The 11737-nt window shown below is 43.9% G+C and overlaps 2 protein-coding genes across 4 annotated transcripts in view; one reads left to right on the forward strand and one right to left on the reverse strand.

The window, feature by feature from the left end:
- Positions 1–2401, reverse strand: part of ARL13B (ADP ribosylation factor like GTPase 13B) — a 42742-nt gene extending 40341 nt beyond the window's left edge. For 2 of the 3 annotated variants that reach the window (XM_026842290.1, XM_026842279.1), the window contains exons 1-2: positions 2207–2401; positions 404–474 (exon numbers count right to left, since the gene is read on the reverse strand). In XM_026842290.1, the coding sequence (XP_026698091.1) occupies positions 404–474; positions 2207–2265 (130 nt within the window). In that variant the 5' untranslated portion in view covers positions 2266–2401. The remainder of the gene's footprint in view (positions 1–403; positions 475–2206) is intronic. The other variant, XM_026842300.1, reaches the window with a different exon arrangement.
- Positions 2402–8645: 6244 nt separating this feature from the next.
- PROS1 (protein S) overlaps positions 8646–11737 on the forward strand; it is a 35729-nt gene continuing 32637 nt past the window's right edge. The window contains exons 1-2 of the mRNA XM_026846801.1: positions 8646–8651; positions 11583–11655. Of these exons, the coding sequence (XP_026702602.1) occupies positions 8646–8651; positions 11583–11655 (79 nt within the window). The remainder of the gene's footprint in view (positions 8652–11582; positions 11656–11737) is intronic.

Consider the following 11737-nt stretch of genomic DNA (forward strand, 5'->3'; position numbering starts at 1 on the left):
GTCAGTGTTAGTCCAACATAATGTTAAGTGCAGGGGCCATGGAGCAAATGCAGAGCTTGCTCTGCTACTTCTCCTGAGACTGAAACACATGACTGGGAGCACCTACTTTTTAAGTCACCCTAGCATGACCTTCCAGATATCAAAACTTAGGATCTTTATGTTTCAAAGCTAAGACTCCTTAATTTTTCTCTCATCTGCAGGTCTTCACACAATGGGGCCTGTGACATGCTCACTTCGGCAACCATACAACACTTTTGGTATAGTCACCAAAATTTTCTTTCAAGAAGACAGGAGAGAGACATAAGAGATGAAGCAATATTTTCAGATTAAAATGATGGAAAATTGGTAATTATACTCTCTCTTTAAATGCTCCATTTAGATGATAAAAAAATGAATTGCTTACCTCCTTGAATTCCTCGGACTGTAGCAGTTTTACCAGCATTATCAAGGCCCACCATTATTAGTGTCACCTTCCTCCATAAGGGAAAAAAAAAAAAAAAAAAAAAAATCTTTTTTCCTCTGGCTAGACATCACTTTAATAAAGTTGGGGTTTTTTTTTAATACATGCATAGCAAATGTACCACGAAGTAGTTGAAAGAATAGGTTTCAAAATACCAAGTAGCAGGCATTTTACAATTGTGTGGTCAAACCATCTGATCAGACAGAAGAGCAGAACAAGGTATGAAATGAGTAGTCTAATATTCTGCTGTAAATTTCACATGAGACAATGATTTTGTTTTCAACTTGTATTTGCCTGCTGAAATTCGTTTTTACATGGTACTGTAAATTTTATCCTTTTTTTCTGTGTGATCATGGTCTCTTTAACAATTTCTGTAATTTCATTTCCATTCCCCTGTATTTTTACCATCTCTCTGCCTCAAAGTTTTGCCTATATTAGAAATTTAATTCTGTCTGAACTAGTGCATCTGAACACACTATACGATATACAGTACTTGAGTAGACAACATCAGATGCTGTAAACAAGTAGCACTGGGACTCACTGTGCCTTTGTTTCAAGCAGGAGCAATCTAGACCACAAACTTGCAAACCAGTAGTGCTGAGTATGTACAATATATTAGCAAACTGGTATACAGGTTAGAATTTATATCAGGATAGGTTTTTAAGTAAAGCAATAGGAAAAAGCTATGTATATGCCTCAATTGTTCCTTCTATTCACAAAATTGCAAAGGAGTCAAAGGAATTTGCTCAATTTTATGCCCCTTTAAGTGAAGGAATACTAAAACAAGTTATTTCCAGTCTTAAAACTATAACAGCATCATACATGAAGTATAACTTATGCAAGTTCTTTCAGAACAGCTAAAAACCTGAGAAAAGAGCCTAAAAATGAACAGTAGGATCATAGTAAATTATACTTTAACAGCAAGCTGAAACCAGAACAGTCATGAACGTTTATAAACTCACAATTGTCTATCATACATTGGTGGTGTCAGAAGGCTATTCAAGCCAAAATAGTTCTTTGAACAGCAGCACCTTCCGTAAAACTTAAACTATGAAGCATTGAAGAAAAGAACAAATCCTCCTACATGAGTGTGAAGTATAAGTAAGTGTGGTGTACCCTTTATTTCCCTTCCCCATAGTTTTTAAATAGTTTAAAACAAATTACATGCTATCTGTGCATCTCTGCTAAATGGAGGGAAAAGTATGTTTCTGTTCCTTTGACATCCTGCAAACAAGAACAGTAGAATGCCATAAGCAAGAATAGATCACTGGACTACCCGCAAAATGCAGTATTAGGATACTTAGATAGCAGTAAGAGAACTAGTTTTACACTGGGGCTACAGTCTACTCTTATAAACAAAAGTGGTTTATCACACTGCACTTCAGAATCTCAAAATGTAGACATTAAATGAGTAAAACAAAAACCAAATAAACTTTACATAAAATTTCTAGTATCATCTGATAATGCTCAACTTGAGGAAACAGTATACAAAGGACAATATTTTAAACTTTATATTTTCCTGAAGTCAGAAACAAAGTACCTGAATTAGAGATGATTAGCATTTCATTTTTAAGTTCAGAAAATGTATTGATTCTCTCTTGGAGAAAAAAATGACAGATTTTTGTCTTGGAATTAAAAAATACAAAACAACATTACACAGCAAATAAAGCAAAACATAGGTGAGAGGACATGAACTATAGTTTGGGAAGGTCAGCACATAAATGTAGAATACTTTCACATGTTTACCTGACAGGTTCCTGCCACCGTTTTAACCAGCTGCAGCAATTGGCCATTAGACTGAACATCCCTCTTCACTAGCCATTCAGAATCATGAAAGCTACAGAAACAATGTGGACGGTCCAGAACAACCCAGGAAGACTAGGAGAGAGACTGCAGAGGGACAGATGTTGTCTTGTCACTGTTAGCAAGGAAAAAAAGAAAAAAGACGACATGCATAGTTAGCTCCTCTGTATAACCAGGGCAAGACATTTCCCTAGCAGCATCTTGACTATTCAGAGTGTGTCATATCCAGTATAAGCCCCATGAGAGTCTCATTATGTCTTTTACTCTTCCATCCTCTCAGACTTCATCTGCCCCTATTTGACATATCTGGGCAGCAACAACACAGTACTCATACAAAATACTAATGCAAGACCACTGCACGTAAGGAAACCTGCAACTTAGAGCAGTAAAATACATCAAGCTATGAAATTCCAGTGCTTGCCTTGCTAACACATCTACTGATTGGCAGAAAATAAGGACCGATTTCAAGCATGAGTAAGGCTTGTAAGAACATAAAAGAGTAAGACATTAAAAGCAAAGAAAGAATTCCTACCTGTTAATTAGATTCATTTAACTGTCAATTTCTTTTACACAAAAAGATCCCACAACAAGGAAACTGGGTTCCTGAGTGAGTACTTTGAGGAACTGGCAACTTAATATCTAGTAATTGTCACTAAATTAAATGAAGTATCAAGTACTTCCATCATTTTACAATCTCACCTTCTATTCTTTAAGCAGGAGAAAGAAACAGAGAATATTCCTCTTTCTGATGTTGCTCAGTGGAACAAACAATGGAGAGTAACTGTGTGATCGTGTGCATGTTTATTTGTACAAACACTTACCTACGAAACAGTAAAGCTTACGCAAACCATGCAGTCAAGTGCACAAAGATGCAAAATCTTTAATCCTCACTTAGTTATTCAGCTACAATAATTCTACTGCAAACAGTAGCTGTGCAGATAAAGGCCTTTCACCGCAAGTTTTAGACAATTTTACTTCATGAGTTCAAACCCACAACCTCCCTGGTACGATGATGTACCGAGTCTTTCTTCACCATAGCCTGCATGTTGCTGTACATTGTATTTTTGGCTAAAATATTACAGATAATGCACAAATATTTTGGCTATTACTGAACAGTGCTCGCATGGCTTGGAGGCTTTCTCAATTTCCCACTCTGCTCTGCCTCGCTCTCAGCCCAGACAGTAGGGTGGGGTGGGCAAGAGGTTGAGAGGGGACACAGCCAGGACAGCTGGCCCCAACTGATAGGAGAGATATTCCATAACATATAATGTGCTCGACAAAAAGTATCTGTGGGAGAAGAGGAGTTAGGAGGAATGTTCATGATTATTGCACTTGTCTTCCCAAGCAGCTGTTAAGCATGCTGAGGCCCTGCTTTCCAGTGAGCGGCCGAACATCTGCCCACTGATGGGAAGCAGTAATTAATTCCTGGTTTTGTTCTCCTTGAGCATGCAGCTTTTGCTTTCCCAATTAAACTGCCATTATCTCTACCCACAAGTCTTCTCATCTTCCTTCTATCTTCTCCCCATCCCATGGGAAAGGGAAGTGAGCAAGTCACTGGGTGTATGTTTAGCTGTTAGGCAGGGTGAACACACCACAGTCCTTCTTGGTGCCAATGTGGGGCTAAAGATAATGACAGCTTTGATCTGAGCACGTTATAGTTAATTAGCAGGCTCCTGTGCTGATCACTGAACTTACTTATTTTACTGCATATAAGTCCAGCACCTGTTAGTGGCTGGAAAAGGCTGTTTAGGCTGCTCCTGCCTTGGGAAAATGCAAAGTCATTTGTGGGATTATGTTTGCTTAAGTGCACTTGGTGGGTTGGTGGGTAATGGGGAAGGATGGGGAAATCCAGTGTGTATCTCAAGAAGATTCTAACTTGGGGGAAAACAATGCATGATCTGAGTTGTATGTTATAAGAGCACAGCAGGAACCACTTGAACCTAAAGAGGCTGAGCCCTTTGAGGAACCAGGTGAATGTACCAGTGACTCAATGCAAGTGGATCTTGGCACCCACAGTCATTTCTCCTGCCCTAAGTCACCACCTCCTGAGATGGAGCCCAAGTCATCAACTGGTCTTACTCTGGGAAGGGGCACTGGGAGAGAGATATAGCATAGGTGAAAATACCCATGCAGATGTCATGGGACAGGGAGAGGTGGTTAATGACATATCAGTCTCTCCTCCAGAGATTATCACAACCTTGCAGAAGGAATGTGCACTATCACCTCAGCTCACAGGCTCATATCATATTAGCTCCCATCCTGAGCAGTAGCTTAAGCTAAAAAAAACAAGTGTATTTATATCAGAGCAGCTGAGATGCAGATAGATATTCCCTACTGCTACCTTGCCTCCATGAGAACATTAACTGAGAATAGTGACATTTTGAAATACTACAACCAGTTTCCTAAAGCTTGTTTCTCAAACTTTGTTTTTTTAAAAGAAATTCTGTACATATTTTCATACTTTAAATTATAACTAACCTCAAACTAAGGTAATTTCAAATGATGCAGAAAACTGAATAATTAAAGATTAAAACAACTTTCCAAAGTTGTCATCTTCCAAATCTAGACTGATGAAGGTGGAAGAAAAACTGAGAAACCATTCCTAACAAACGTATTTTGTCCTTAACAAATATCTGAGAGCAAAGGCTGCAGCTGGGGCATCTGCACCATCTCCCCAGTGATGGCTGATGCATACCCCCAGACAATGCTGCTGAAGGGAGAGGCTGCAGTGCAGGCCTTGGGCTGCAGGATGTGCCCAGACGTTTCTCCTGGGGTGGGGACAGGCAGCAGACCTGCCTGCAAAAGGTGTGCCCAGGTGAAGGACCTCCTGCAGCAGGTGCTGAGGATGAGAGAAGTTAGATAGCTGAGTAGTTAGATAGCTGGTTCTAAGCACAGCCTACAGCAGACGCACAGCCCATGGCCAAATATCCAAAAACTCCCCCACTGGCAGACACAGAAGGGAGGGGGCCAATAATGCAGAAGAATGGAAGCTGGCAACAGAAAGGCTCTCTAGGAGGAAGAGGCTTCTTCGAGGCCTGAGGTGCCCTTGCAGAACAGCTTCACTGCTCCACAGACTAAAAAGGAAAAACCCGTAACATCAGGAAAGATGCTGGAGTTGAGTAAGGCAGTCTGGTCTGCTCCCCGCATAAAAACCAATGCAACTAAGATAAGGCAATGGATGGTAATAGTATGTGACTCTCTTCTGAGAGGTAGAGAGGCACCCACATGCCAGCCTGACACACTCTCCGGAGAGACGTGCTGCTTACTGGGGGCTCGAATTGGGGGTGTTACCGAGAGACTGCCAAACCTCACACACTCCACTGACTATTATTCACTGCTGTTGTTTCATGTGGGCACTGGTAGTACAACCAGGAACACGCTTTAGTGTATCAAAAATGATTACAGAGCCCTGAGAGCAGTGGTATGGGAGTCTGAAGCACAGGTAGCTTTTTCATCAAACCAAATCAAAGAGAAGGGGTTTGAAAAGGCCAGTAGAATCTGAAAAACAACAAACAAACAAACACTGGTTAAGGGGACTGGTGCCACAGACAGAAGTTCGGCCTCTTCATAGAATGATTTGGGTTGGAAGCGACCTGAGAGACCATCTAGTTCCACCCCCCCTGCCATGGGCAGGGACACCTTCCACTAGCCCAGGTTGCTCAAAGCCCCGTCCAGCCTGGCCTGGAACACTGCCAGGGAGGGGGCAGCCACAGCTGCTCTGGGAAACCTCTGCCACTCTCTCATCGCCCTCACAGGAAAGAATTTCTTCCTTACATCTAATCTAAATCTACCTGCTTTCATTTTAAAACCATTATCCCTCACCCTATCCCTACACTCCCTAAACAAGAGTCTCTCCCCACCTTTCCTGTAGCCCCTTTCAGTACCGGATGGCCGCTATAAGGTCTCCCTGGAGCCTTCTCTTCTCAGCCTGTCTTCAAAGGGGAGGTGTTCCAGCCCCATCATCATCTTCATGGCCTCCTCTGGACCTGCTCAAGCAGGGGTCCATGTCCTGCTTTGTGTTGAGGCCCCAGAGCTGGACACAGCACTGCAGGTGGGGTGTCATGAGAGAGGGACAGAATCCCCTCCCTCGACTTGCTGGCCACACCTCTTGATGCAGTCCAGGACACGGTTGGCCTTCTGGGCTGTGAGCGCACATTGATGGCTCATAGTCACTTTTCCATCCACCAATACCCTCAAGTCCTTCTCCTCAGGGCTGCTCTCAATCCACTCATCACCCAGCCTCTATTTGTGCATGAAATTGTCCAGACCCATGTGCAGACCTTGCACTTGGCCTTGTTGAAATCCATGAGGTCTGAGGTTTGTGCAGACCCACCTCTTCAGCCTGTCCAGGTCCCTCTGGATGTCAAATCCCTTCCCTCCAGCATGTCAACTGCACCACACAGCCTAGTGTTGTCGGCAAATTGCTGAGGGTGCACTCAGTCCCACTGTCCATGTTGTCAACAAAGATGTTAAACACCACCGGTTCTTACACCGACCCCTGAGGAATGGCACTCGTCACTGCTCTCCACTTGGAAATCAATCAATCAAGGACTGCAACTCTGAGTGCTGCCATCCAGCCTAATCCTCAGCTACTGAGTGGTCCATCCATCAAACCCCTATCTCTAAGTTGGAGAGACAAGGATGTTATGTGGGACAATGCCAGATGCTTTGCACAAACCCAGGTAGATGACATTAGTTGCTCTTCCCTTATCCACCAACACTGTAACCCTGTTATAGAAGGCCACCAAATTTGTCAGGCATGATTTGCTCTTAGTGAAGCCATGCTGGCTGTCACCAATCACCGCCTTATTTTCCATGTGCCCTAGCCTAGTTTCAGGAGGATCTGTTCTATGATCTTACTGGTCACAGAGGTGAGACTGACTGGCCTGTGGTTCCCTGGCTCTTCCTTTTCCCCCCTTTTAAAAGTGGGCATTGTTTCCCCTTTTCCAGTCATCAGGAACTTCAGACTGCCACAAATTCCCTAATATGATGGATAGTGGCTTCACCACTTCATCCATCATTTCCCTCAGGACATGTGGATGCATCTCATCAGGTCTCATAAGCTTGTGCATTTTCACGTTCCTTAGATGGTCTTGAACCTGACAGTCTCCTATAGCAGGTGGTTCTTCATTCTCCCAGTCTTTGCTTCTGCATGTTGCGGTGTGGCTGGAACACTTGCCAGTGAAGACTGAGGCAAAAACGTCATTGAATACCTCAGCCTTCTCCATATCCCACATGACCAATTCTCTCATTTCCTTCTGGAGAGGGCCCACATTTTCCCAAGGCTTCCTACACTGACATACCTATAGAAGTTTTTCTTGTTGTCCTTAACGTCCCTGACAAGATTTAATTCTATCAGGGCTTTGGCCTTCCTAACCTGACCCCTGGTTGCTCAGACAGTTACTGTGTATTCCTCCCAGACTACCAGTCCTTTCTTCCATGCTCTGCAGGCTTCCTTTTTATGCTTGAGCTTGTCCAGGAATTCCTTGATCATCTATGCACGCCTCCTGGCAGTCTTACCTGACTTCCTCTTTGTTGGGATGCATCACTCCTGAGCTTGGAGGAGGTGATCCTTAAATATATCTCAACCAGCCTTCACTCCCCTCCAGGGCTTTATCCCATGCTGTTCTGCAAGCAGATCCCTGAAATGGCCAAAGTCTGCTCTCCTGAAGTCCAGGGTAATGAGCTTGCTGTGCACCCTCCTACTGCCCTAAGAATCCTGAACTCCACCATTTCATGGTCACTGCAGCCAAGGCTGCCCTTGAGCTTCACAATCCCCACCAGCCCCTCCCTGTTGGTGAGAACAAGGTCCAGCAGAGCACCTCTCCTTGTTGGGTCCTCTATCACTTGGAGAAGGAAATTGCCATCAACACATTCCAGGAACCTCCTGGATTGCTTACGCCCTGCTCTGTTGTCCCTTCAACAGATAACGGGGGGGCTGAACTCCCCCCTAATGACCAGGGCTTGAAAATGTGAGGCTGATCCTATCTGTCTCTAGAGGATCCCAACTGCTCAGTCTTCCTGGCCAGGTGGCCTGTAACAGACCCCCACTATAATGTCTCCTGTCCCTGCCTTCCCTTTAATCCTGACCCATAAGCTATTGCTCAGCTCCTTATCCATGCCCAGGCAGAGCCCCATGCACTCCAGCTGGTCACTCACATAGAGGGTGACACTCCCCCCTGCCCCCCCCAAATCTCCTCTGCCTGTCCTTCCTAAAGAGTCTGTATCCTTCCATTCCAACATTTCATTCATAGGAGTCATCCACCAGATCTCTGCGATGCCAGTAAGATCACAGCCCTGCAGGCATGCAAATGTCTCTAGCTCCTCTTGTTTATTCCCCATGCTATTTGTGTTTGCATAGAGACATTTAAGTTTGGGCCCCATGAAGGTGAGTTACTGACTGGAACTCCTTGGTGCTGCTCTTCAGGTACTCTCCTGCTGATGAGTGATCACGTTATGATCACTCTCCAGGCTCTGGGCATCTGATACTGTCATTGGCATCAAAATGGTAGGAGTGGGATAGATTGAGGTTCCCCTCCCAAGGCAAATTTAAAGCCCTCTTGACCAGCTTGGCAAGCCTATGACCAAAGATGCTCTTCCTCTTTTCTGACAGATGGACACCATCAGCCCCCAGTAGATCAGGTTTCTCAAAGCAAGTCCTGCAGTCTAAGTAGCCACTGGTGGACAAGGGAAGAGCATCTACCTGGACTTGTGCAAAACATTCAACACTGTCCCACATAACATCCTTGTCTCTAAATTGGAGAGACGGGGGTTTGATGATGGACTATGCAGTAGCTGAGGACTAGGCTGGATGGCAGCACTCAGAGTTGCAGTCAACGGCTTGATTTCCAAGTGTCCTGGGCTGCATCGGGAGAAGTGTGGCCAGCAGGTCAAGGGAGGATATTCTGTCACTCTGCTCTCATGACACCCCACCTGAAGTGCTGTGTCCAGCTCTGGGGCCCCAACACAAGCAGAATATGGACCTACCTGCTTGAGAGCAGGGCCAGAGAAGGCCGTGAAGATGCTCATGGGGCTGGAGCACCTCCCCTGTGAGGACAGGCTGAGAGAGTTGGGGGTGTTAAGCCTGGAGAAGAGAAGGCTCCGGGGAGACCTGACAGCGGCCTTCCAGTACTGAAAGGGGCTACAGGAAAGGTGGGGAGGGACTCCTGATCAGGGGGTGTGGGGATAGGATGAGGGGTAACTGTTTTAAACTGCAAGAGCGTAGATTCAGACTAAATATAAGGACGAAATTCTTTCCTGTGAGGGTGGTGAGACAGTGGCAGAGGTTTCCCAGAGCAGCTGTGGCTGCCCCCTCCCTGGCAGTGTTCCAGGCCAGGCTGGACGGGGCTTTGAGCAACCTGGGCTAGTGGAAGGTGTCCCTGCCCATGGCAGGGGGGGTGGAACTAGATGGTCTTTAAGGTCCCTTCCAACCCAAACCATTCTGTGATGATGGTTTAGATAATTTATACAGGTAGGAATTGAGAACTCCTCCTGATCTTATGAACCTGCTGTGTCCAGGGATGCTTTTGTGTGGATTTGTGATTGTTCAGTGTTAGAAACAGGTCAGATTTCTTCCAGAGCAGAGACAACAGGTACTCTTTAAATATTTATATTCTGTTAATGCAAAGCACCTGAGAATAGCTTCCCCACAGAACAGCTTAGTGTATGAAGAACATAGAAGTTCCTAAGGGGAGCAAGAGGATTATAACTATTACAAGTATTAAAATCAGGCTCTGAAGAACCCAAAGATCAGAAAAAAGAAAAAAATCAACCCCACATGCAGTGGATTATGGTGCCTCAACCTCCAAGCAAGTGTTCACAAAGCTAACTTTGAGAACATAGATACACAAACTTTCAGTTGAATCTGTCAAAAAGCAAAATATAACAGCTCAGTGAATAAAGCACTTACAAAAATGTAACATTTTTAGTCCCTGAGTATCATCACAGGACAATTTCCATCCCATATTGCACAGACTGTCTGGCTTTGCAAATTGTCACAAAATTGCTCTAAGGCACAGATATGGCCCATAGCATTCAAATGGGATTCATGAGATGAAGAAAACTTGTTAAAGAGTGAAGGAACAGAGGACAACAATTTCAGAACAGAGGATCTTGTTTAAACAGAAAACCTTAAAGCGGGATGGGCAGGAGGTGACAAATAAGATAAAATTCTAAAACTTGCCACTGTAAGAAGAAAGGACATACAACACTGCTAAAAAAAAAAAATGATGGTACAGAGGGAAATCACATTGTGTTATGCTATTTTGTAGAGACTTCATCCTTGAAATAGGTACGGAACACACTAACATGTATTTCATATGTTGCAATAACAACAATCAGAATTTGTTCCAGATATTATGTCTGTCAGCTTGAACTCTTTATGCTTTTTGAGGTGAAGCAAAACCAACATGCCCACAAGCTCAGAAATATGTAAAACTGTGTAGTTAAGCCAGTATACCATTTAGGTAACAGGTCAGCACAAGTGTCAAGGACCTAAGAATGTCAAAGATCCCATTTTTAGCTAAGAAAACAAACACATTGTCTTCTTCTACTGCTAGGTAAGAAAATGTACTGCAGAGACTGAGAAAAACATGAGTGATAACTGCATTAACCCTTAACTCTCTAGATTAAGATCAAGAGCTACTTAGCAGTCCATATGTTACATGATCCAAAGCACTGGGTACCAGCAAGTCCAACATCCAAAGTCATCTGATGAACAAGTTTATTCACTTCCATATCAAAGTAGAAAATAAACACGTTTTACACATTTTGCTGTCAACATTTACACTAAATGTTCTGCCTTTGGCAGAGGCTCTTATGGTGGAGGTTTTTTTCAGTCACATCAAGGCTTCACTTTCTTTAAAACATAATTAAACATACCATTGAAAGCTAACCCTCCTCATAAAGTTTCAATATTTAACTTCCTACTGTGATATTCCTTGCCTGACTCGTTCAAAATTTAGCTATAAGAACATAGTATTTTAGTTGTGTTGTGCTGTATTTTGAACAACAAACCAAGAAATTGAGCAGCGAAGAGAGCATAATATAGCAAAAATCTGAACACCATCCTCTCTGACAAGATTGCAGTGTAGTTAATAGGTGCATGAAGTGCAAGCAAGATGTGTAGTCTTGAAAGACAGAAGCATACGAGTATTTGTGAGAAAGAGCTCTAGGACCATCAGTTCTTCTGTAAAGAAAAGTTACTACAAGCACAGCTCAAGTGACATTTCGGCACATTCCCTTTTTTCCACTGTGGGAGTATTTTTTTTTTTTTATAAAATCTACATTTTTGAGAAAATCAACTCTCTGTTGCTTAAAGCCTTGCACGCAGGCGGCCAAACACCCACAGCCCGAGGCTGCCGTTGCGGACACACGGCGGTACGTTTTACACGGTGAGACTGAAACGCAGCTGGAACAAACCCGGCCCGAGCTCCGCCGACCCGAGCCTGGCGGGGAGACCTCACCCGCCAGCCG

Source organism: Athene cunicularia (genome assembly GCF_003259725.1).
Source record: "Athene cunicularia isolate RWA chromosome 1 unlocalized genomic scaffold, athCun1 chr1_part1, whole genome shotgun sequence".
Classification (NCBI taxonomy): Eukaryota; Metazoa; Chordata; class Aves; order Strigiformes; family Strigidae; genus Athene; species Athene cunicularia.